Consider the following 22,489-nt stretch of genomic DNA (forward strand, 5'->3'; position numbering starts at 1 on the left):
AAATAATCTCATTGATTTAAAAAATAAATTCAATAAGATTTAGTATTTAAGGGGAGAGAGATAGAGAGACACTTCATTATCTCAATAGATAACTATTAAAAAAAAAACCTCTTACTTTTGAGACAACTAGTTAGTGCACATGAGTTGAAATTTTATTTAAAATATTCACTTTTATATTCATGTCAAATATTTGGGACCTGTATTCCTAAACATAGTGAATTTTTTATAAATTAATCTCATTAATTTAAAAAATAAATTCTATAAGACCTTGCTATTCAAAGGGAGAAGAATAGAAAGACATCTTATTATCTTGATAGATTAATTCAGAGTGCTCAAAAACATTTAGATGCTATATATATATAGAAAGAGAGAGAGAGCTTTTAAATATCTCTGGAATTAACATTATTTTCTAATCACGAGCATTTACATTTTTAAAACATCAGAGCCATTTAATTAAGACTTAAGTATGAGCGCTACCGATAGATTTTTATAAGGCTTCAAAAATTAGAACTCTTTTTAAACCCTACCTTGACGTGAATGTCAATTGTTGAATTAGATAAAATTATTGTCATAATCTCATTTCTTCCACAATCCACCTATCTTATCTATGCTCATCTTGTATCTCTCCAAAAATTTGAGTTCTACACCTCATTATAACTTTTACACCTTGAACTATTATTTGTTCTTTCTTCTTCACTAAGGATATAATATATATCCATGGAATGAGAAGGATAAAAAAAAAAAATGTGGGGAGATGAATCTTTTGGAGAAAAGAAACTTAGGAAATGAAAAATTTGGAAAATAAAAAAATAAAATTGTTTAGATAAGAGAAAAGGAAAGGCCAATGGAGGATAGGTGCATTTGTAATTAAAAATTGAAAACCTCTTAAATAGTTACGGCAAAATAAGTATTATGAAATTTGTAACAATGAACAACCAAAAAAAAAAAAAATTTTGTACTTCAAAACTAATATAATATAATAATATAATAACAAGGTGTGAGTGTCATGGTTACTGAATTATAAATAAATAAATAAATAAAAACATGAAGCTTTAATTGTTATGCACATTTAAATTAGAATTTCTTTTAAATATGATTTTTATGATTTTTGAAATCTTTATAATAGTAAAAACAAAATGCAATTGACTTTTAATACTAGAAAATGAGTATGGAAGCCTTGGAACACAAGAAATGCGTGCCAAGAGATTCTAAAATTTTTAGAATAAACATTTCAAATTATTCATCATCCTCTATAAATTTTATTTTATCTAAACCAACATTAATCAATCATTTATAAGAATTGTGAATTTCTCATCCAATTATATGTTTAGTCTATTACTTTATCAGATGGGTAAGTTTTGCCTTCAATTGGCATTAAAATGTATTAGAACTAGAAAGAAAATGACAAAATCTAGACTATATTGTGTTCAACCTGAAATTTAAAACTATTATATGCATACACATATCACATATATAAGAATTGAGAATTCATCATATTATCATTTATGATGATTTCTACATAGTATAAAATTATATAATGTAATATAAAAAATATTAAAGAGTTATTCAGGTGATAAACTCATTTAAGATTTGAGCCCTACGCATATAATATGAGTGCCCTATTAAAAAAATATATTATATTATACAATATTATATGTTTATATTTTATAAGCATGCTCTTAGGTAAATGTGTTTATATTTTATAACCTCCCTTTCTTTTTATCTATTGATCTCAAAATCTGATTTTAAATCTGCAAAAGATGGACAAAATATTACTGCAATTCCAGACTGGGGTGAGTGACCTGCTTACTGCAGCAAATGGGTTTATTTGTTGATCCAATGAACCCATGAAATGAAATGAAATGATAGGAATTGAATAGAATGAAATTTGAATAGAGAAAATGGAAAAAATAAAGAGCTGAATTTAATTTTATTCCATTGTACTATTTGTACGAAGAGAATGAAGAAGTCAAGTGATAAATTCGATTCTATTGTGCTCTATTCTATTCCATTCCTATGTATAAATAATACAAGTAAATTTACCTGACCTACAAAAACTTGAATGCAGTAACAACGAAAACTTTGATCCGATGGACTCAAAATGGGACAGGGAGCAGACTATCATCCGATGGACTCAAAATGGGACAGGGTGCAGACCATCATCCTTGATCGAAGTTCCATAACACATAAAATACCTATAAAACAATGCTTAAATAAAAATCCTAATGCTGCACCACAATACAATACGTTGACGTACCAGTGTAATGAGAAATCTGAACCTTGAGAAAGACAAGCCCAATATGTTCAATTTATCTGAACACCAAAAATCTTGAAACGTTTTCTGGATGCATTGTTGACAAGTTTCAATCCCACGGATCCCTTCCTCTAAGTTGGGTTCATCATTTACATGGCCAATTCCTTGTTCTAAATGAATTTGAGAACCCACCAGCATGTCAGCATATTGGTCCACCAAGCCAACATTGTTTTTGGCCCCTCTTATAATCTATGTTGATCATGCAAATGTCTGCCCCTCTTTCAGGCCTTCAGGGTGCCGACATAGGTAGAAAGTGATGATGTCATTTGCCTTCAAATCCATTTCCTTCACAAACTGATTCCAACCCCTGGTAAAGACAAAACTCTGGCTGCTTCTCCAATAGCAGTAGCAGAATTTCCACAACCTCATGAACCTGTCAAAGAAAATTAGCTGTATGTCATCCACACCACTGCCTTCTGAAATAGGTGGGAAGTGTTTAACAGCATATTTCTTTGGAATGACAAGTCTGTTTAGCTTACCCACATCGCTGGGTGTAAGCTCCTTCTGAAACAATTAACACAAACGGCCATCACTGTGATGTGCTCTCAGACTGCTCAAGCGCACTTCTTTTTGCCCCAGGGATGAAGTCTTAAGAAAGTCTGCGAACTTGGACAGATAGGAACCATCCTTAATCATGTTTAGCACTGTTTATGTACTGTATTGGTTTTGGAACATTGGCTCTTGAAGAGCAAGGTCAGGGTTGCCCATGGAATGTTCCGGTGGGAATCTCCACTTCAAAGCTTAATAGCTGCGCTATCATATGCCATAGCAGCTTCCTTTTCTGATTTAAAGGTCCCAAGCCAAACTCGCTGGTGATTTGCGTATATTTGTGCACCCCAATGTCCATTTTTCTGTACCACAACCCCTTTGAATCTCGGAGAATCATCATTATTACCCTGCCTATGATGCTTGGTTGCATGACAATGGCAGTCGCTGCTGTTTGAATCTGAAGCTTCAGCATTCACATGACTTGCATTAGTCCCACCATTTGAAATTAGGCTCAACTTCTCCTCTTCCATAGCAACCCTGAAGAATAAATAAAAGAGAGATGGTTTGACCCATTAAAGCAAACAAACATGCTGCTATACTTAGTTACAAACACATGAATGAGAGAAGATGGGAAAAAATTGCACCACAAAACACAAACAATGCTTTCAACTATGACCACTGGGTAAATGACTTGCATGGCATACAAAGTATTGTGCTTCCGACCAACCATGATGAGACAGTCCTTCAAAGGGGAAATTTGGGAGAATTAATGTAAGGCATGTTAATGCCCCTCAATGGACATCCCATCTATTCGCGAGTACCATCTTATTCCCTTCCAACTAAACTACTTCCAGAACTTTCTCCATTTTTAGTATGCCACAGTACTACTATAACAAGTAAAAAAAATAAACAATTGTAAGAGACAACAAATGGAATAGAGATGAGGGATTATGCTCTTAAGAATCTATTGAACATGATTGAATATATGGTTTATTCATTAACATGCAAGAAGGGAGCCAAGATAGGGGCCCATCCACGTAAAATATGGTCATGGCCAACAAAAATATCACTCCTCTACCCACCAGTGGAAATTGAAGTTCAAACCAATGAAAACAGATGAGCAATTAATGATATCTCCGTTGGCCCCCTTACAACCAGTTTCAATAGGGGGGACAACAAAATTGATGATGTTCAAAACAATAAAAAAAAAGTAAAATGTAGCACTCCAAATAGAAATAGGGGGGGAGGGGAATGAAACAAAACTTTAATAGAATGATCTTTTAATAGGAACAGAAAATTTACTATGACAAAAGAAAGATAGGGAGAAGCTGAGAAGACATCCATCTAAGGAAAAGAAACAAAAGAAAACCATACTAAAAAAGCCATCAAATATTGCTGAAAATCCAAGAAGCAGATTCCATCAAAGCAAAATAGATGAACAAACCAATAGTGGAGCAACAATAACAATTTTGTCCAAAGCAAATGTGAAGGCAAACAACAACAATTTAATATATAAATATTCTTCCAATACACAACCACAGCCTGCTAACATCCTTGCATCCCTCAAAGTCTCCAAAAGAAAACAAAAAAACAGTCTCCAAAAAGCTCATGCACCCAAACACTGAAGAACCAAATAACATATTTGTTATTAGACAAGCTCCCAAGCTGCTAAATGATGCAAACAATATGAGAAAATTGACTCATGACTAGCATGATGCATCATATGCATCAGAAGACAAAGTTAACCCAATCTACAGAGATTGTTAGTATGCAATCTATTAAGGAAGGCCAACCACGTGACCTTTTAACCTCAGAGGGAAACTTAGCTTTCCAAATAGGATTAGAAAACACCTCAAAACAATCCAAAGCCCAAATCTAAAACCCCCATAACATTATTAGGGGTGATAAAGACTTTTTCAAGGGTTGCCTAAGCATATGAATAAGGCTTATGACTAAACCCTTAAAACTTTCGTCAATATAGCTATTATTGGGTATTATGTATAGTGAGTTTGTTACACAAGTTGGAATTCATGGACAATACCATCAACATTCCTATGCATTTATGAGTGCACCATTAACATGAGAGGACATGGGAAAGCGATCACCATGAAATAAAATGCAAGTCCTTGTAAATAAAGGAAAGGGAGGCAGCAAAGATATTTGTCATAAAAAATCAAGGTTATCATACTACATCTGCATTGTTGTGTTGACACTTATTTGTCTTTTTTAATTATTTTTTTCAAACTTCTTTACTTTGAGTAAAGATGGTATGTTAAAAACAGACAGACTAACTTCAGAACACTGCTGCGAGGGAAACAACTGCAGCTGTAAACATCAGACACCAAGACGTGGAGAATTAAATAGTCAGCAGGGAAATAGCTTTTCTCCCAATATCAGCAAAAGAGCATCCTAAAAAATATTCCATCCTCGTAAATATGCTGCATGACAGAAGGCCATCAATGATGGACAGCCACAGAATCTTATATAAGTGGAATCCATGAGGGAGCTAAGGCCTGCGCACAAGGACAGACTGCACCTATGTGCTCAAGATTTAAAAGTTAGCGCACACTCAACGTATCCCTTCAAGCTACAAAACAAAACACTCTAAAAGGTTGTGTTTATTGATAATAAGCTAGAATATAGTCCCATAAACTGCACTAGACCCCTCCTGTCCATTTAAAAAGATTCATGATTATGACTATGAGGAGAGAGCTACGAAGGCATTTATATATAGAGGCCATGGATTAATACATCCGCATATATAAAATATAATATAATAGAACATCTACTTACTCATTGGCATTTATATATAGAGGCCATGGATGAATACATTGGCATATATAAAATATAATATAAGATAACATATACTTATGCATTCATTCATTCATTTTCACACTTGATTTAGAAGACAAATAACAACAATTTCAAAGCATAAAAAAAATTCAAAGATGAGCAGAGGATTCTGAAACACTTAAATCCAAAAGAAAAAAGTTCCCAAACACCAAAACCCAATGCCCAGCTGTGATGGAGATCTCCTCACGATGGGGCAGAGAGAAACCCTAGAAACAGTAAAATTTGAGTAGACTGGGAGGGAGGTCTCCTCACGATGGGCGGAACCCTAGAACAAGTAAATTTTGAGCGGACTAACAGGGAGATCTCCTCACGATAGGGCGGATTTGCCATTGCACGCGCGAAAAAGTTACCATTTTCATTTTCCACAGATTCGCGGGCGTCGTGGTCCTTGCTTGCGCGGTGGCGGTGGCCGTAACCCAGGTAGCTGAAGCCGCAGTGTCACGCGACGAAGTGAGGAAGGAAATCGCCCCGTGCTTCCCGGCTGTGGTGGTTGGCGGCGCGGGACGGTGCCGCTGTCCATGTGCTGCGTAGGGGTTAAGGCCGTCAATGACGCTGCTAAGAGCGCAGAGGACAGGCAGGACGCCTGCGGCTGCATCAAATCGGTCGCCGATGGCATTCCCTACATCAACTATACATTAACAGCAGAGCTTCCTCGCAAATGTTGGGTTAAAAAAATTTTCATGTCCATTTTTCTGGGTCTCAGGCGAAGAGCAGAGAGAGAGAGAGAGAGAGAGAGAGATCCGCGGGCGAAGAAGAGAGAGAAATGCAAGTTTCCTTTTCTAAAACTTTCAAATTTTATTTATTTATTTATTTATTTTTTTCACACAAACATAACGAAGCAGCGCCGTCGTTTGGATCAAGATTTTTTTTAGGAAAAGAAAATGAATAAACTTATTTTCCTTTATATATTTTTTATATTAAACAACAATAAAACCAAACTTTAGTCCCACTAAGTGGGATCGACTATTTGAATCCTTTTCCGTCAATTTATGCGATCATGGACCATTTCTTTTAACAGATTTAAAGATATTAAATCTTTACTTACTATCTACTCCCAAGTTATTTTAGGTCTACCCCTACCCCTTTTACGGCCCCCCATAGTAACTAAGTCACTCTTCCTCACAAGTGCATTATAAGGCCTACGTTACAAGTGTCCATACCATCTGAGTCGTCCTTCCCTTATCTTATCTTCTATAGGAGTTACACCTAACTTACCACGAATATGTTTATTCCTTAATTTATCTTTCAATGTTATACCACTCATCCATCTAAGCATCCTCATTTCGGCAACTTTTACTTTTTGGATATTATGTTTCTTCGTCGCCCAACATTCTGATCCATATAGCATAACTGGTCTTATAGCTGTCCTATAAAACTTTCCTTTCAATTTTAAGGGTATTCTTCGATCACATAGAACACTTGAAGAACTTCTCCATTTTACCCAACCTATTTTAACTCCATGCATTACATCATCTTCAAATTCTCTTTCAGCTTGCATAATAGATCCAAGGTATCGAAATCTACAAATGCTATTAATTTCTGTATCATCAAGTTTAACTTTGTCTCTAATATTCCTCCTATCATTACTAAAATTACATTTCATATATTCTGTTTTATTTCTACTTATCTTAAAGCCTCTAGATTCCAAAGTTTCTCTTCATAATTCTAACTCAGCCTCTACTCCATCCCTAGTTTCGTCAATTAATACAATATCATCTGCAAACAACATACACCATGGAACCTCCTTTTGAATACTCTTAGTCAATTGGTCCATCACTAAAGCAAAAAGATAAGGACTTAAAGTAGATCCTTGATGTACACCTATGGTAATTGGAAATTCTCTAGTTTTTCCATCTATAGTCTTTACACTAGTCATTACTCCATCGTACATATCCTTAATGACATCGGTATACCTACAACATACACCCTTTTTTCTAAAACCTACCATAGAACTTTCCTAGGTATCCTATCATATGCTTTCTCAAGGTCTATAAATATCATATGCAAGTCCCTCTTCTTTTCCCTAAACTTTTCCATTAATCTTCTTAAAAGATAAATAGCTTCTGTGGTAGATATCCTAGGCATAAAACCAAATTGATTTTCTGAGATCTTTGTTTCTAACCCTAATATTTGTTCAACTACTCTTTCCCATAGTTTCATCGTATGACTCATAAGTTTAATTTCACGATAGTTATTACAATTTTGAATATCTCCTTTATTTTTGTATATAGATATTAAAGTACTTTTCCTCCATTCATCTAGCATTTTCTTAGTTTTTACAATTATATTAAATAAATTAGTTAACCATATAATTCCGTTATCACCCAAGCATTTCCAAACTTCAATTGAGATGTTATCTGGTCCCATAGCTTTCCCATTTTTCATCTTTTTTAGTGCAAACTTAACTTCGTTAACTCTAATTTTTCGAATAAATCTTATATTTTTAGTCTTTTCCTCATTTGACAATTCTAAATTTAAGCCTTCTATTTGGTTTTCGTTAAATAACTTACTAAAGTAACTTCGCCATCTTTCTTTAATATCTTCGTCCTTAACCAAGACAATATCATCCTCACTTTTTATACATTTTACATTTCCTAAGTCCTTATTCTTCCTTTCTCTAGCTTTAGTAAGTTTAAATATATCTTTTTCCCCTTCTTTTGTACCTAATCTATCATACAAACTATTAAATGATTTATATTTAACTTCACTAACGGCCTTTTTTGCATCTTTTCTTGCCTCCTTATATTTTTCAAAGTTATCGCTGTTTCTACATTTTTGCCACGTTTTATACCAAATTCTTTTTGTCTTTATGATTTTTTGTACATCTTTATCCCACCACCAACTTTCTTTGCTATTTGAGAATCTTCCCCTTAATTCGCCTAAAATCTCTTTTGCTATCTTTTTAATAGAGCTAGCTAATTTATTCCAAAGAGTATTTGTATCTATCCCATCCTCTAAGGTCTAATCTCCATCTTTGATCATTTTATCTTTAAATTTTATTATATTTTCTCCTTTTAGGTTCCACCATCTAGTTCTCCTACACTGGTTTATTTTATCCATTTTTTAATTCATATATATAATACTAAGGCTCTATGTTGTGTGGTTAGACTTTCATTTGGAATAACTTTACAATCCTTGCATGATAAATGATCTACCCTCCTAGTTAAAAAAAAATCTATTTGACTTCTATTTTGTCCACTTTTAAAGGTTATTAAGTGTTCTTCTCTCTTCTTAAAGCAAGTATTTATTATACTAAAATCATATGACATAGCAAAGTCTAAGATCATCTCTCCAAACTCATTTTTGCCTCCATATCCATATCCTCTATGTATCCTTTCATAATTTTTATTATCTCTTCCAACGTGTCCATTCAGATCTCCTCCTATAAATATTTTCTCAGTCCCTGGTATGCCTTGTATAATATTATCCATATCTTTCCAAAATTATCTCTTAAGATTTTCTGCTAAGCCAACTTGAGGAGCATAAGAACTAATGATATTTATTATCTCTTGTTCTAATACCATTTTGATTTTTATAATTCTATCCCTTACTCTAGTTACATCTACAATGCTATCTTTTAAGTTTTTGTCTATAATAATGCCTACTAAATTCTTATGTTTTTCTTTTCCAGGGTACCAAAGTTTAAAACTTGATTTATCGATTTCTCTAGCTTTCTCCCCCACCCACTTAGTTTCTTGAAGGCAAATTATATTAATTCTTCTTCTAATCATTGTATCCACAATTTCCATGCTTTTACCCGTAAGTGTCCCTATATTCCAAGTTGCTAATCTAATCATAGTTTCCTGAACTAACGTCTTTACCTGCCCACGTCCAGAATGATGCAGGAACCCTTGCATATTTGACACCGTACCCGAGCGCCGATACAGCGCGTCGCTTCGGGGCCACGACCTAGCCCACCCTCACCCACTTTTCACTACACCCAAGTGGTTCAGGTGCAACGCGTCGCTCGTAGGGGACGCCCCAGCAAATATTCGGTAAGGATTCATATCATAGTGATCTGACAAATTTTACGCTGGCTGTCAGCTACCTAACGCAACCCTCCTCCTTAACCCGGGCTTGGGACTGGCTGTGTGTGAAAAAATTAAGACATTTAAGTGCATCACAGGCGGAGTTATATTTTTTATATTAAAGACTATTAAAAAATTAAAATTTATTTTAATATGACTAAAAGTAAAAAAAATAAATATTTATAATATATAAAATTTAAATTTTGGTCATACATTTGTTATAAATATTATTTTCTTTCTTATTTTTCTTGATAACCAAACATAAAAATATAGATTTCTTAATATTTTCCTTTCATTTTCTTAATGTTTTTGAGTTTCAAATAGAGCGAAGGGAGAGGCACTCAATTGGGCATGTGTCATAATTTTAAATGATAGATACTAAGATGCATGGAGGGGCAAACTCCTCTTATAATTTCCCATACTCTAAGGTTGCCAATGGAATTCAGCGAACATTGAGAAAAAGAAAGGAAAATATGAAAAAAATTCGTATTTTCATGTTTGATTATCAAGAAAAGTGAAAAAATAAAAATAAAAAATATATCAAATTTATAACCAAAATTTTGATTTTATACATCATTAATATTGAATTTTTCTTAATTTTTAGTCATTAAAATAATTTTTATTTTAAATATAATTTAACATTGAAGGAAAATGCAATGCGCAATGAGTTTCCTCCTTTTTTTTTTTTTCAAGTAAAATCCTTGCCTCTAACAATTTGAAGAATTTCTAGTTTCTCAAAACTTTGAACTAGAAATGAATAGCTCAGATTTTGAGGGATTTATTTGAAGACCTGAAAGCTTTCTGTGGAAAAGATTCAAAGCATTCCTTATGCTGCTAGCAGATCTGGGGAACATCCCCATATGAAAAGAATTATTAAATCATCTGCAAACATTAGTTTGCAAAATTAATTCTGAGACATACATACACTACGAAACTTGAGTTCTTCTGCCTTCATAGCAATTCTTCGAAGAATTCTGGTTAAAACTTCCATGTCCATAACAATCCCCTTCTTCCCTTTCAAAACCCCTCTACAGAACCATTAATGCAGAGGAGAAGCTAAGGGTGGAGATGCATTCAGAGGCCCTGTTCACAAAATTTACAAAGTACCAAGTCTGCTTGCAAGAGCATTATAAAACCCCCAATCTACTGAATCAAAGGCCTTTCTAGGGTCTACCATGGGAGAGCATCAAGATTTCAATGATACTTGTGAAGGTGATCCAAAGCAAGAAGAATAACTGGCTACTGAATAATAATAATAATAATGATGATGATGATGAAGGAAAGGAAAGAAAAAATAAATGGAATTATTATTATTAGGGCAAAAGATATTGATCTTCCTTGAGAATTGGTAAAAAGACAAAACCACCTTGAGGTTTTCCCTCAAGATTTCAAGAATTTCAAGGAACATGTTTGGTGGACCATGAAATTAATGCTGCAAATGCAAAAAAGATTAGCAAAAGCAACCAATAAATTACTATCATGCTATTCATGTTGGTTTTTTTTTTTTTTTTTCATGACAGTTAAACAATTGCATCTTCTTATTTTCCATTTCCCCCTTTGTGACATTAGGTTTTATCAAAAACTAAAATAGCACATAAATAAATACATACCAAAAAAGTTTCACTAACTTCAAAATCAACCCAACTAAAAATAAAATCCACTACATACATGTATTTCCAGGAAAGAGATAAAATAAGGCACTAGGAAGGTTTCACAATCACGTAGAAAGAAATTTCGCAAGCCTCAAAGGGCATGCTTATTAGCCACACCAAGACCATTGTGGGAACGGGTTCAAGCTCATGTCAACTGGTCGTGATTTGCCCTGAAGTTGAAATATCCTTCTCATACAGCACAATTTGTCTTTCCTGATTTTCATCTTCTTCTGGTAATTCCTCCGAATGTTCGACCCAGCCATGGAGCAAAGCCATGTCCTCCACCTGCACCTTCACTACATCGGATCGAACGCCAATGTCAGTAGCATATTTGCTCATGCAGTACATACCAGCTGTTGCTGTAGCCACACCCACAGGACTGGTCATTAAAAACTTGAGGGGAGAAGAAAGAATGGCTGCCAATGGAGCACCAATGAATGAGGAAGCTTGACCGCTCCTTCCTAAACCTGTGCTGTCAACCACCAGAAGACCTGTTTTGCAATACATTGCAAAATCCTCACAATTATTCTTAAAAACGTCATAGTTTCCGAACCCATTTTGAAGGAGAAACATGGCTCTATGCACTACTGCTTCTGGCGGATCAGATTGGGCAATAGTACAGGTGCCTCCTCGTAGTTTAGTAAGGAAGACAGAAGAGGCAACTCCATATTCAAAGAGATAAAGTGATCCATTACCAAGGAAGCAATCCAGGCAAGAGAGGATAACCCCACTCCCAGGTTGTCGAAAACCACAATCAGGGAAAGTTGGACATATCGGCTGGTGCTTTGAGCTTGAAGCAGGGAATCTGCTAGATGAAACTGAACTTGTTAGAGAGGAGCTAAGAGGAGGATTCCGACTTGAATGCTGTTCATTTGTAAAATGAACCACTTTGCTTCCCCCAACATAGATGCCTGCACAGATTTGGATGCAAATGTAAAATGGAAATTGAGAAGGGCACTGTTATTCTTTTAGCAGGATATTTGTTTTTTGAGCATAATTATACAAAACTATGCATCCAGCTATTCATATAAGGTATTTTGGGGTGAAACAGATTTGGTAGAACTACCAAAATTCAAACTACAGTGAATTTTGCACGAGTATGGGAACACGAAAAGAAACAAACAAACATGTTTGAGAAAAACTTCACCACACAAAGGAAGAAGCAAGATGCCTGTTTATTTACAGTATTATAGAACTTTTACTATTATATCATTGCTTGTGAATATTATATTTCATTTTTGAGTTTAACCAAGAATAATGCATATAATCAAATTCAATGAGATAAGTACGTCTTGAAGTTCAATCCTGAGGCCCACTGATATGGGGTTAGAGTTTGGGCATTCTGCAATACCACTGTTTGATTGATAGAAAATTCTCTCCTCCCTTGCCCACAGAAATTTTGCTTTTGCTTGTTCAGCTGCTTCACTACTGTATTTGATTTAGAGTTTGTCCATAAGACAAATGCAAAATTTGAGAGATACCAAGGTGATGTAGGACGCCAGCAGAAATATAAACATAGAGAGGGAATTAAGGAAGAGGAAGGGAAATAGGAGAAAAGAAGAGGAAATAGGACGAGAGAGAGGGAGAGAGAGTTTTGGGGTGGGGGGGGGGGGGGGGGGGGGAGCAAAACACCGATGAGTTCAAATGTGATTAAGCTGTACCAATGTTTTAAAAAGGCGAAGGCATAATGCGAGGTGTTTTAATCCTCAAAAGGTGAGGCATAAGCCTTAAGGCAGTTGGGGCGTAAGCCTTTTGAGAATTTGTTTTATAAGATAAAAACTTGTTAAATAAATTATATACATTTAAAATAAAGTAAAAACTAAGAAAATCACAAATATAATGTAAAAAAGAAAAACTAGATGTACTTTAAAAAAAATACTTGTTGGCCATTCAAAAATTGCTAACTTGAATACATAACATAAATCATGACAAGAGATAGCTATACCATTACAAAGTTCAAACTATTTTCATGACATAAGATACAAGTCCAGTTATTTTGGAAAGGTTGAGGTTCAAGAGTTTTAGAAATAAACTCATATTATGACATTCCTTTTGTACAAACATGTAGTTAAAATTTTCTAACCAATTCGAACTTGAGAATCACACACCCAAAATACGTAAGCCTCAACTAAAAAGGTGCAAAAGGCGTGATTTTTGTATAAATGTGTAAGAATTAGCATGTAATACATTAGCCTTTTTGGAATTTGGTATTTTTTATTGAGCCTCAAGGCATTTTAAGCATGTCTTGCCTTGAGGCGAGCCTCGATTGAGCCTTTTAAAACACTGAGCTGTAACATACACTTCAACTATCAAACTATATAAAACTCTTATCTCCAAACTTCTTGCTGAGATGGCTGATCCCTTACATCAAGAGGAAGCACCAAGATCAACACTTGCCATCATAATGGATGATGACTCATCTGAGGGAGAGAAATACCCTACAATTAACTAAAACACATAATTACAAATTAACCCCTACATAACAGAAAATAAGAGAGCAAACAAAAAACTAATGCATGCATATTGTCCTCAATCTAAGTTGAAAATAAGTATGCTGATAGGCAGCCTAAATGGGCGGTCCTTCATTATACGCCCTAGGGAATTTGCACTGGATAGTGTAGCTGCATGTATAGATCTAATAACTTAGGAGCACTCTCACAAACATCCTCAGTAAGGCATGTAGAATCCAAAGAGGGGCATCCTCTCCACTGAACCAAATAATGCCAAAAATCACCCCGAGAAGTAAACACAAACCCATCATCCAGAATAGACTCCATTGTCCTATGGCTAAGAAATGGAAGAATCTTGTGGAAATGCCGACTCTGCATGGGTACTAAATAATAAAGCAGGAGGCTAAAAGGTGCCTCAGGTGTCAAATCCTCCACACAAAAACTGGATTAATGGTCATATAATCGAGCAAATCAATTAAATATGAATCAGGTCCAAGTTTCTGAATGATGGAGACAAGACCATTGGCAAAAGCATGGAGCTTTTTAAAATAATTTCTGGGGTAGGTATAGGTCCAATGTGAACCATGACACTGTCACCCACATTAAATTCTCTAGCTCTATGATGGACATCTGCAGCAAGCTCGTAAACATATAACTCATGGCAAGTTTCCCCGTAACCTCAGTGTGCAACTAATGGAAGTGAAAAACAAAATGAAAAGCAGGTTTAACACAAGCATTTGGTGGGCCAAGGAACAAGATCAATGGGTACATGGAGTTTATAACCAAGTACATGCTCAAAGGGACTCTTCCTATAGATTTATTCACAGAATTATAATAAGCAAACTCAATATGGGTAGCTCTAATTCCCAATTGCCCGATTTTTGTCCTACTAAACATCGAAGGAGGTGTTTGTTTGAGGCATCTTTCAAGGTTTCCGAAAATGCTTACGTTTGTTTGAGTATTGAGAATTTGATGTGATAAGAATGTTCACATTTCTGGGAATGAAAGGATTTCCATGAAACATGGACATGCTATTCCCACACAACCCCCCCCCCCCCCCTCCCCCCTAAATGAGTAAATTTCATGGGAATCCTATTTTTTAAACCAAATTGGCCTCACTATTTTGGCTTTTAGACAATAATACCCCTATAAATATAAAATATTTAAAATGTTAATCACAAACATTAATAAGAAAATTTTAATTAATATTTAATTAGACAATATGTAAATTTTATATTAAAGGTGTTAATATTTATGTTAAGACACTAAGTACAATTGCAATTAGTCTCATCCTAGTCATAAAATTTCCACAAGCTTACTCCCAATTTCACAAAATAACCACCAAAAATAAAGGCACTGGCAGGCTGAATTTATCCTTCAAAATGTGAATCGATTAATCGAACATGATAAAATAGTTTTCTATCATACATCTTCAGAATCTCTTGAAGAAAGGCAAAATCTCATGGCAGGAACAAAATTTCTCGCAATTCCAAAAGCCGCATAAGTTGCTGGAAGTTTTTCACATGTTTGACGTTTGTTGGGTAGCCTGCACGTGGAGCATGACTGCAACTGCCAGAAAGGGCCTCTGGCAATGTTTTTTTTTTTTTAATGCCAGTGGATCAAGGTCTGGTGAGAATGGTGGCGGTGGTGTGTCAAGAAAAATCCAGGAAAGGTGGGAATTTGAGGGTTGGTGGCTGGAACATCTTCAGATGGCATGTGGGATCAACATGAGGACAGATGATGAAGAAAATTTAGGGGAAGGCCTTTCAGGGGGTTCTAGGGTTGATGGTGGTGGAGGGATAGCAAGTGTTTGACAAATGTCGTGTTGGAAACTCTAGTGCATGACAGTAATTTTGTGAAGAATTTGCAGTGCAGCAATGCCTTTGGTTTTGAATGTTCCGTGAATGCCTCATGTATAGTGTTGAAATTGTTCAGTTTGCAACAATTTTGGAGATATTGCAAGTGAACGAAATGGCGACAGCTTGCTTGATGCTGTGGCAGCAAAATGTTTGGTTTGATGGACATGGCTATGGCATGGCAATCATGGTTTACCAAATTGATATAGGACAGCAGAAAAAACAGAAATAGAGAGAGGGAGTTAAGGGAGAGAAAGGGCAAAAAGAAGAGACAAGGAAAAGAAAAGAAGTAAAAGAAGAAGGGACAAAGAAGAAAGAGAAGGGTGAGGCTGCACAACCAAAAGTATATATACCCTATAATTAACTCAAAACACATAATTACAAATTAACCCCAACATAATTGAAAATTACACAAACACAGAAATTCATGCAAATTATCTAAAATCTATGATGAAAATAAGTATGCTGAGTAGGTAGCCTAAATGGAGGCAAGGTCTATGCCATTTCATTGAGCAGAAAAAATCATTCCCCTAAATCTGAATTTGTTTAAGGACAATGTTTTAAGGCACAAAGGCATAAGGTGAGGCATTTTAACCCTTAAGAGGCGAGGGATAAGTATTGACGCATCAAAGCATAAGCCTTTCAAGAATTGTTTTTAGATAAAAATATGTAAATAAATTGCATATAAAAATAAGAAAATTTGGAAAAGTAATATATATATATATATAATCTAAAAGAGACCTGGTATTAAACACTTATGTTAGATCGAAAAATGAAAAGACATCAAAGGATTAATGGAAAGGAGGTAATGTCCGTCAATTAAAACAGGGGGTTAGCACACCCATCTTTACTCCCTACTAACATATCCCATAGCCAAAATGTAGCCCCTACGATCCAAATAAATATCCATTAGTAGGGAAATCAATAAGAAGGTATACCGAATGTCAATAAAAAGACTCCACTAAGGAAGGTAAAACATCGCATCTCATCCTCACTCTTTTACTGTTGTGATCATACAATCCTTCTAAATTCCCTGACTTAGGCATCAAACCCAGAGTACACTTAGGGTCTTTCGAGACATTTTTCTCCCATTTTTGGCAGGTGATTGAAGTCGTGATTAATCCAAATTCTCCCAGACAAATTTTGGCAACAACAGTTGGTGTCATTTGTAGGAAGCTTGAAAATATTTCTTTCTAAAACTCAATCATGGTTGCATCATGCAATTCTGAGTCCGAACGCATTGCTAGGGATCAATCGCACCAATCGATTCACTCCCCACCACTAGATAATTTGTCACAAATTGTACCTTTAGACCAATTTCTAGCCTTCCAAGAAGGGTGGTAGACTTCAGCACACCTTATGAGCCTTGTTCAAGGAGAGGAAGAGACGTTGAAAGAGTTCATGCGTCGTTTTACCAAAGCAACTATGGAGATCAAAAGTCTGGACCACAAAATAACAATAGCCGCCTTGACAACGACTTTGCAACCTTATAACTTCCTCAATTCCAGGGGAAGAGACCCTTGTCCGATATGGGAGAGCTAATGGCACAAGCCCAGAAATATATCAATTTGGAGAAGGTTATCACCACAAAAAGAAGCAGATGAGATTTTTATTTTTATTTAAAAAAAAAAAACATATTAGAGATGCTAATAAAATCGTGGAGGGGTGAGTAAAGAAACATGCCTCTAGTAAAGATTTCCCTTATAAATATGGAGAATAAGAGTCGGGGAGAGGGACTATTCATAGGAAAAATAGAGGTGGCATGAATCACAAGGTTTTGTGAGATGCAAATCATGCTAGGGAAATCATGCTAGCAAAACAGCAACTACTCGGCAAAAAATTGGCCCATCTAATGAGCTCTGCTCATTAGGAACAAAGAAATAGATACTAGTCGGTAAAAAATTGGCCCAATTAAGGAGCATCACTCATAAGGCCCAAATATGTCCATCTAATGAGCGATGAGCATTGCTCATAAGACAACAAGAGAGGGGCACTGCTTGACAAAAAATTGGCTCATCTGATGAGTACTGCTCATGAGATAACAAGAACTAAGCACTGCTCAGCAAAGTACAAGGCCATTTGATGAGCATCGCTTATGAGGCAATAGAGATGACCATTGCTCGACAAAAAGTTGACTGATGATAAGCATCGCTCATGAGGCTCATAAAAGCTCATTTGATGAGCACTACTCATAAGACAACACGAGACAGACGCTGCTCAACAAAAAATTGGTTCATTTGATTAGTACCGCTCATGAGACAACAAGAGACGGATACTGCTCGACAAAAAATTGGCTCATCTAATGAGCACTGTTCATGAGGCAGCAAGAGACGAGCACTGTGTGACAAAGTACACACCCATTTGATGAGCACCGCTTATAAGGCAACAAGAAACGGGCACTACTTGGTAGAGTATTGGCCCATCTGTGAGCACCACTCATGAGGCCCAAAGATGTCTATCTGATGATTTAATCTCATTCTTGTGAAAGGAGTTATAGTAAAATGCAATATATTCTCGAGCCAAAAAGGTAACTTTAAGACTCGAGAGTAGGGGGACAATTGGTATAACCAAAAAGAGACTCTAACATTAAACTCAACATTAACTTATGTGAGACCAAAAAATGATAAGATATCAAAGGATTAATGGAAAGGAGGTAACATCCGTCAATTAAAGCAAGGGATTAGCACACTAATCTTTACTCCTTAGTAACATATCCATAACCAAAACGTAACCACTAGGATACAAATAAACATCCATTAGTAGGAAAATCAATAAGGAGGTATACCTCAAATGCCTATAAAAAGGTCTCCCTAAGGAAGGTAACATATTGCATCTAATCCTTACTCACTCTTTACGATTGCGATCATATAATCCTTCCAAATTCCCTAACTTAGGCATTAGAGCGATCCCCAGAGCACACCTCAAGTCTTTGAAGCCATTTTTCTTTCTTTCTTGGCAAGTAATTGAAGTCGTGATTGATCCAAATTCTTCCACACAAATTTTGGCAGCAACATATATATATACAACAGTCTTTCTTTATGCGTTTTGGGCATTAGAATTTCCTATGCACCCCAATCCAGGTCTGCACTTGCACGCCATCCAACCATGCCACTACTTCTTATCTTCTAGAAAAACACCTCCCATTAGTGTAGCACCCAACCCAAAATCCACCTTTCCATCATTTTCGGCGAATAACGAGAACCCTAATCCCATATTTTTTGACCAATCAACAACTTGCACCAAAAATCCACTTTTCCATCATTCTCGGCGAACAGAAAAACCCTCAACCCTATATTTCTCAACCATCAATCTACAACTCAAACCCAAAATCCACCTTTTGATCATCTCCAGCAAATAGCGAGAGCCCTAAACTCCATATTTTCCGCCAATCTACAACTTGCACATCATTTCCGACGTCGATTAGAAAGGAGAAATGAATTTCTTGTTTTTAGTGTTAATGAGGGTGGAGGCATTGACATGGACACCGACCAATGTTTTTAGCATTCTAGTTGGTGAGTACCTGTAATAGCTGAGGTGGAGGGAGCTATTGTTGGTGGTGGTGTTATGAATTCAAGCGTGGAATTGGACAGTGATGGTGAAGTGCGTTCTAGTCGAATTGGGGTGTGCATTGATAGGTGTCATGGGCCAAACTTGTTCGGGGTAATATGCTAGCCTATAATGCTTGTATTGAGTGCCATGGTATGAGTTACCATCATGTAAATTCTAGTACAAGCTTTATGCTTTGAGTAGTTGTAAGACTTAGTGGAAAAGGAGAGTATAACTCCTTGGACAATTTGATGTTTTCTAGTACTAGAGCTAAAATAGCATATAAATCTCTTTAGGGGAGGGTGAGTGCTTATCAATCTTGTAAAACTCACTAGCATTTCTTCACCGTGTTTAACCTACTTGCTTCCCTCACTAAACACATGTTGCTTAGGGAGGTGGTGTTAATGAATTACATTACTTCAATGTTTACTGCTTGCTTGCAATTGGTTTTCGTTAGTTGCTTACCTTCCGCTTACTTACAATCAACTGCTGTGAATGTTTCTTGTGGTAAATCGCGGTAATCTTTGGTTGCCTAGTTAAAAAAGAATGTTTTAGCTAGAGTCACATGATCCTTCACAAGGTGTGAAGTATTCGGCCTATGACTAAGATGCTTTTTGGGTGAAGATAAGATGCAACGTGTCGAGATTTGAATGGCATGCACAGAGGAAAGCTGTTGTGTGCATATATATATAAATATAATATTTGTAAATTACTTGTTGGCTTTCCAAAAAGTATTAAATTTAGTTAATTAAATGAATCATGCCAAGAGATAGTTATAACATTAAATAGTTCAAATTATTTTCAAGATGCAACCCTTAATTAAATCAACTCATATTACAACATTCATATAAACTTGTACTTAAAGTTTTCCAGCCAAATCTAACTTAAGATTCACACACCAAAATGTGTAAGCCTTAATTTGAAAGCACAAAATGTCTTTTGTGCAAATGTTGCCTTGGTGTATAATGTATTAGCATTTTGGGGATTGATATTTTAGACTAAGCCTCAAGGCATTTTAGGCATGCCTTGTCTTGAGATAAGCGTCAATAGGAGCCTCAATTGATCCTTTTAAAACATTGGTCTAAAGAAAGGCTAACTGCATCAAAATTGCAGTTTACTATTTTCAATTTACTGCAGTGGATTCATTGGAATCATTTCTCCCATGGATAGATGTTTTCAGTAAAAGTTTGCATTAGGGAGCATAGAGATATACAAAACAAAAATCAAACCATTGTGTACAAGATTATCAAAGCAATAAATCAATATTTTAGATAAAGTTTTATGGGTAAACGTGTAGTACCACAATGGGTTTTGCCACAATTGTTATACACCAAAGAATTATTCTAAAATTAGAAATAAACTGCTTTGGGAGCATTGAATGTTGTATTACACCTACTCAAATACTTGCTATCATGAAACACGCCCTGAGGCAGCTAATGAAAATAACAAAGAAAGGTCGAAAACAAATTACGTGATTTGTTAGCATGCTTTGTGAAACCTCCACTCTCAGCTGCAAATATATATAGCCCCCATGTAAACGAACCGTAAAACACCCATACCCTCATGCTGCATTTGGGAGAATAAATTTCGGGCTTTGATTTTGGATTTGGATGAATTTGGACAAAATTCAATACAATTTTATATCTCAACTTTTTCAAACCCACATAAATCCAAATCTAAGAACTCTCTCAAGCATAGGATCATACAACTCTATAATGACACAACATTCCATACTACATTGCAGGGTACAACCCGATGCATCGCTGGCCTTTTCTATGTTTGAGGTTCGTGAAGAGGGGGAGGAACCTGAACCGCCACTTACAGACTTCAAGAATATAACCAATTCTAAAATCAAGGCTAGAAATTCAAGCTTCCAAATACAAGGGGAGAGTTTGGGCACCTAAAAAATAATAAAAATAAATAACGACATTATTAGAGTAGAGAAAGCTCAGATTCCAGTGCAAACCTTACAATTTGAAAGATTTTGGTTGATCCCCTGATGGTTCAAGTCTAGGAAAATTTTAATATGTACCCAGGTCATGGATCCACTAGAAGAGAGGGGAAAACCCGCAAAATATTTTAATTTTTATTGCCAAAACACAAAAGAAACAGCCAAATTAAGCACTGGGAAAAAACCCAGAAGATGGGTCCGCCATTGATGAAACCCAAGGCAGTTAACGGGGAGACAGAAATCACAGAACCCAAAGCGGCATTCACATTGACAAAGCCAATTACACGAAACCCACATTCCATAATCATGCAGAAAATGAGATAGTCAACCAGGGAGAGAAATTAAAGAAGTGGGAAATAGTAATTGAGTAGTACCGTGGTGGGAGTAGGTGAAGACGGCTCTCCAAGTGTAGATATGGTCGCCGGCATTGATCTGTTCTCTTTCAACTCTGTGGGTGAGGAAACCCATCTCACTCTCTCTCTCTCTGAGTGCGCGACTGCGCGTGTTACTGTGAGTGATGACCGAGTGAGCGCTCGGGAGTGTAGGTGGGCAGGTGTACCAGAGAGACAGAGATAGATAGGTGAGCGGACCCCAAAAATAAAAGATGCAGTGGGGAATCAATCATTTTGTATTTTGGAGAAGGAAAAGCCTTTTTTGGGGAACAGTCGGCGGCAAGAAAGCGAAAAGGCCGTTTGCTATGGATAAATGAGCAAAACGTTGTCGTTTGAGCCTCGGATTCCTCTTTAGGAGTGGAAAAGGCTTGCTCGCTTTGATTCCTTTAAAGTAAAGGATTGAGAACAGAACAACAAAAAGAACCGTTGGCGTCGCCCGGACTCGAACCGGAGACCTTCAGTGTGTTAGACTGATGTGATAACCAACTACACCACGACACCGTTTGTTCTTCCCTCTCACAGATTTAGGATTAACTAATATTATTTTTGCACAATGTTTTGGAAGTATGAATTTTAGATTCTAATTATATAAATTTGTCTAAAATATAGTATAAAATAAATTCACAGAAATTATAGTTTAATCTACGAAAACTCATACTTCCAACTGTTTTTCTATTTATTGGGGGAAGTAATTTTTATTTTTTATTTTAAGATTTTCAAATAATTATAAAAATGTCACCATTATTTTTAAATTTTATACAAAAATATAGAAAATAACAAAAGATATTTTTTGACTTTACTATGGCTCCTTTTGGATCAAGGATTTTATTTGGAAAAAGCAAAGGAAAGGAAGATGAGAAAGAAATTCATTTTCCATTGTATTTTCCTTCTAGGTTACATTCTATTCAAAATGAAAATTTATTTTAATATGACTAAAACTTAAGAGAAACTAAATATT

At 35.8% G+C, this 22,489-nt stretch overlaps 1 protein-coding gene, 1 non-coding gene and 1 pseudogene across 2 annotated transcripts; all 3 read right to left on the reverse strand.

Annotated features, from left to right (window-relative positions):
* Window positions 1-1,902: 1,902 nt before the first annotated feature.
* On the reverse strand, window positions 1,903-6,409 carry LOC131158223 (AP2/ERF and B3 domain-containing transcription factor At1g51120-like; annotated as a pseudogene).
* A 4,845-nt stretch (window positions 6,410-11,254) lies between these two features.
* LOC131157400 (protein LEAD-SENSITIVE 1-like) lies at window positions 11,255-21,801 on the reverse strand. The gene is made up of 2 exons (XM_058111531.1): window positions 21,514-21,801; window positions 11,255-12,247 (listed from the first exon to the last, which is right to left on the reverse strand). The coding sequence occupies exons 1-2, from the start codon at window positions 21,605-21,607 to the stop codon at window positions 11,487-11,489; spliced, it is 855 nt and encodes a 284-aa protein (XP_057967514.1). The 5' UTR covers window positions 21,608-21,801; the 3' UTR covers window positions 11,255-11,486.
* Window positions 21,802-21,958: 157 nt separating this feature from the next.
* TRNAV-AAC (transfer RNA valine (anticodon AAC)) lies at window positions 21,959-22,032 on the reverse strand. Its single transcript has one exon. It is a non-coding gene; the product is annotated as a tRNA-Val (tRNA).
* Window positions 22,033-22,489: the final 457 nt, after the last annotated feature.

Source organism: Malania oleifera, chromosome 6 (genome assembly GCF_029873635.1).
Source record: "Malania oleifera isolate guangnan ecotype guangnan chromosome 6, ASM2987363v1, whole genome shotgun sequence".
Lineage (NCBI taxonomy): Eukaryota > Viridiplantae > Streptophyta > Magnoliopsida > Santalales > Ximeniaceae > Malania > Malania oleifera.

What these genes read in the sequence shown, in the direction of transcription:
- LOC131157400 (XM_058111531.1), bottom strand. Translation starts at nt 21,607, where the DNA reads ATGGGTTTCCTCACCCACAGAGTTGAAAGAGAACAGATCAATGCCGGC. An exon ending in CTTCACCTACTCCCACCACG is followed by an intron (nt 12,248 to 21,513) that starts GTACTACTCAAT and finishes AAATCTGTGCAG; the next exon opens with GCATCTATGTTGGGGGAAGC.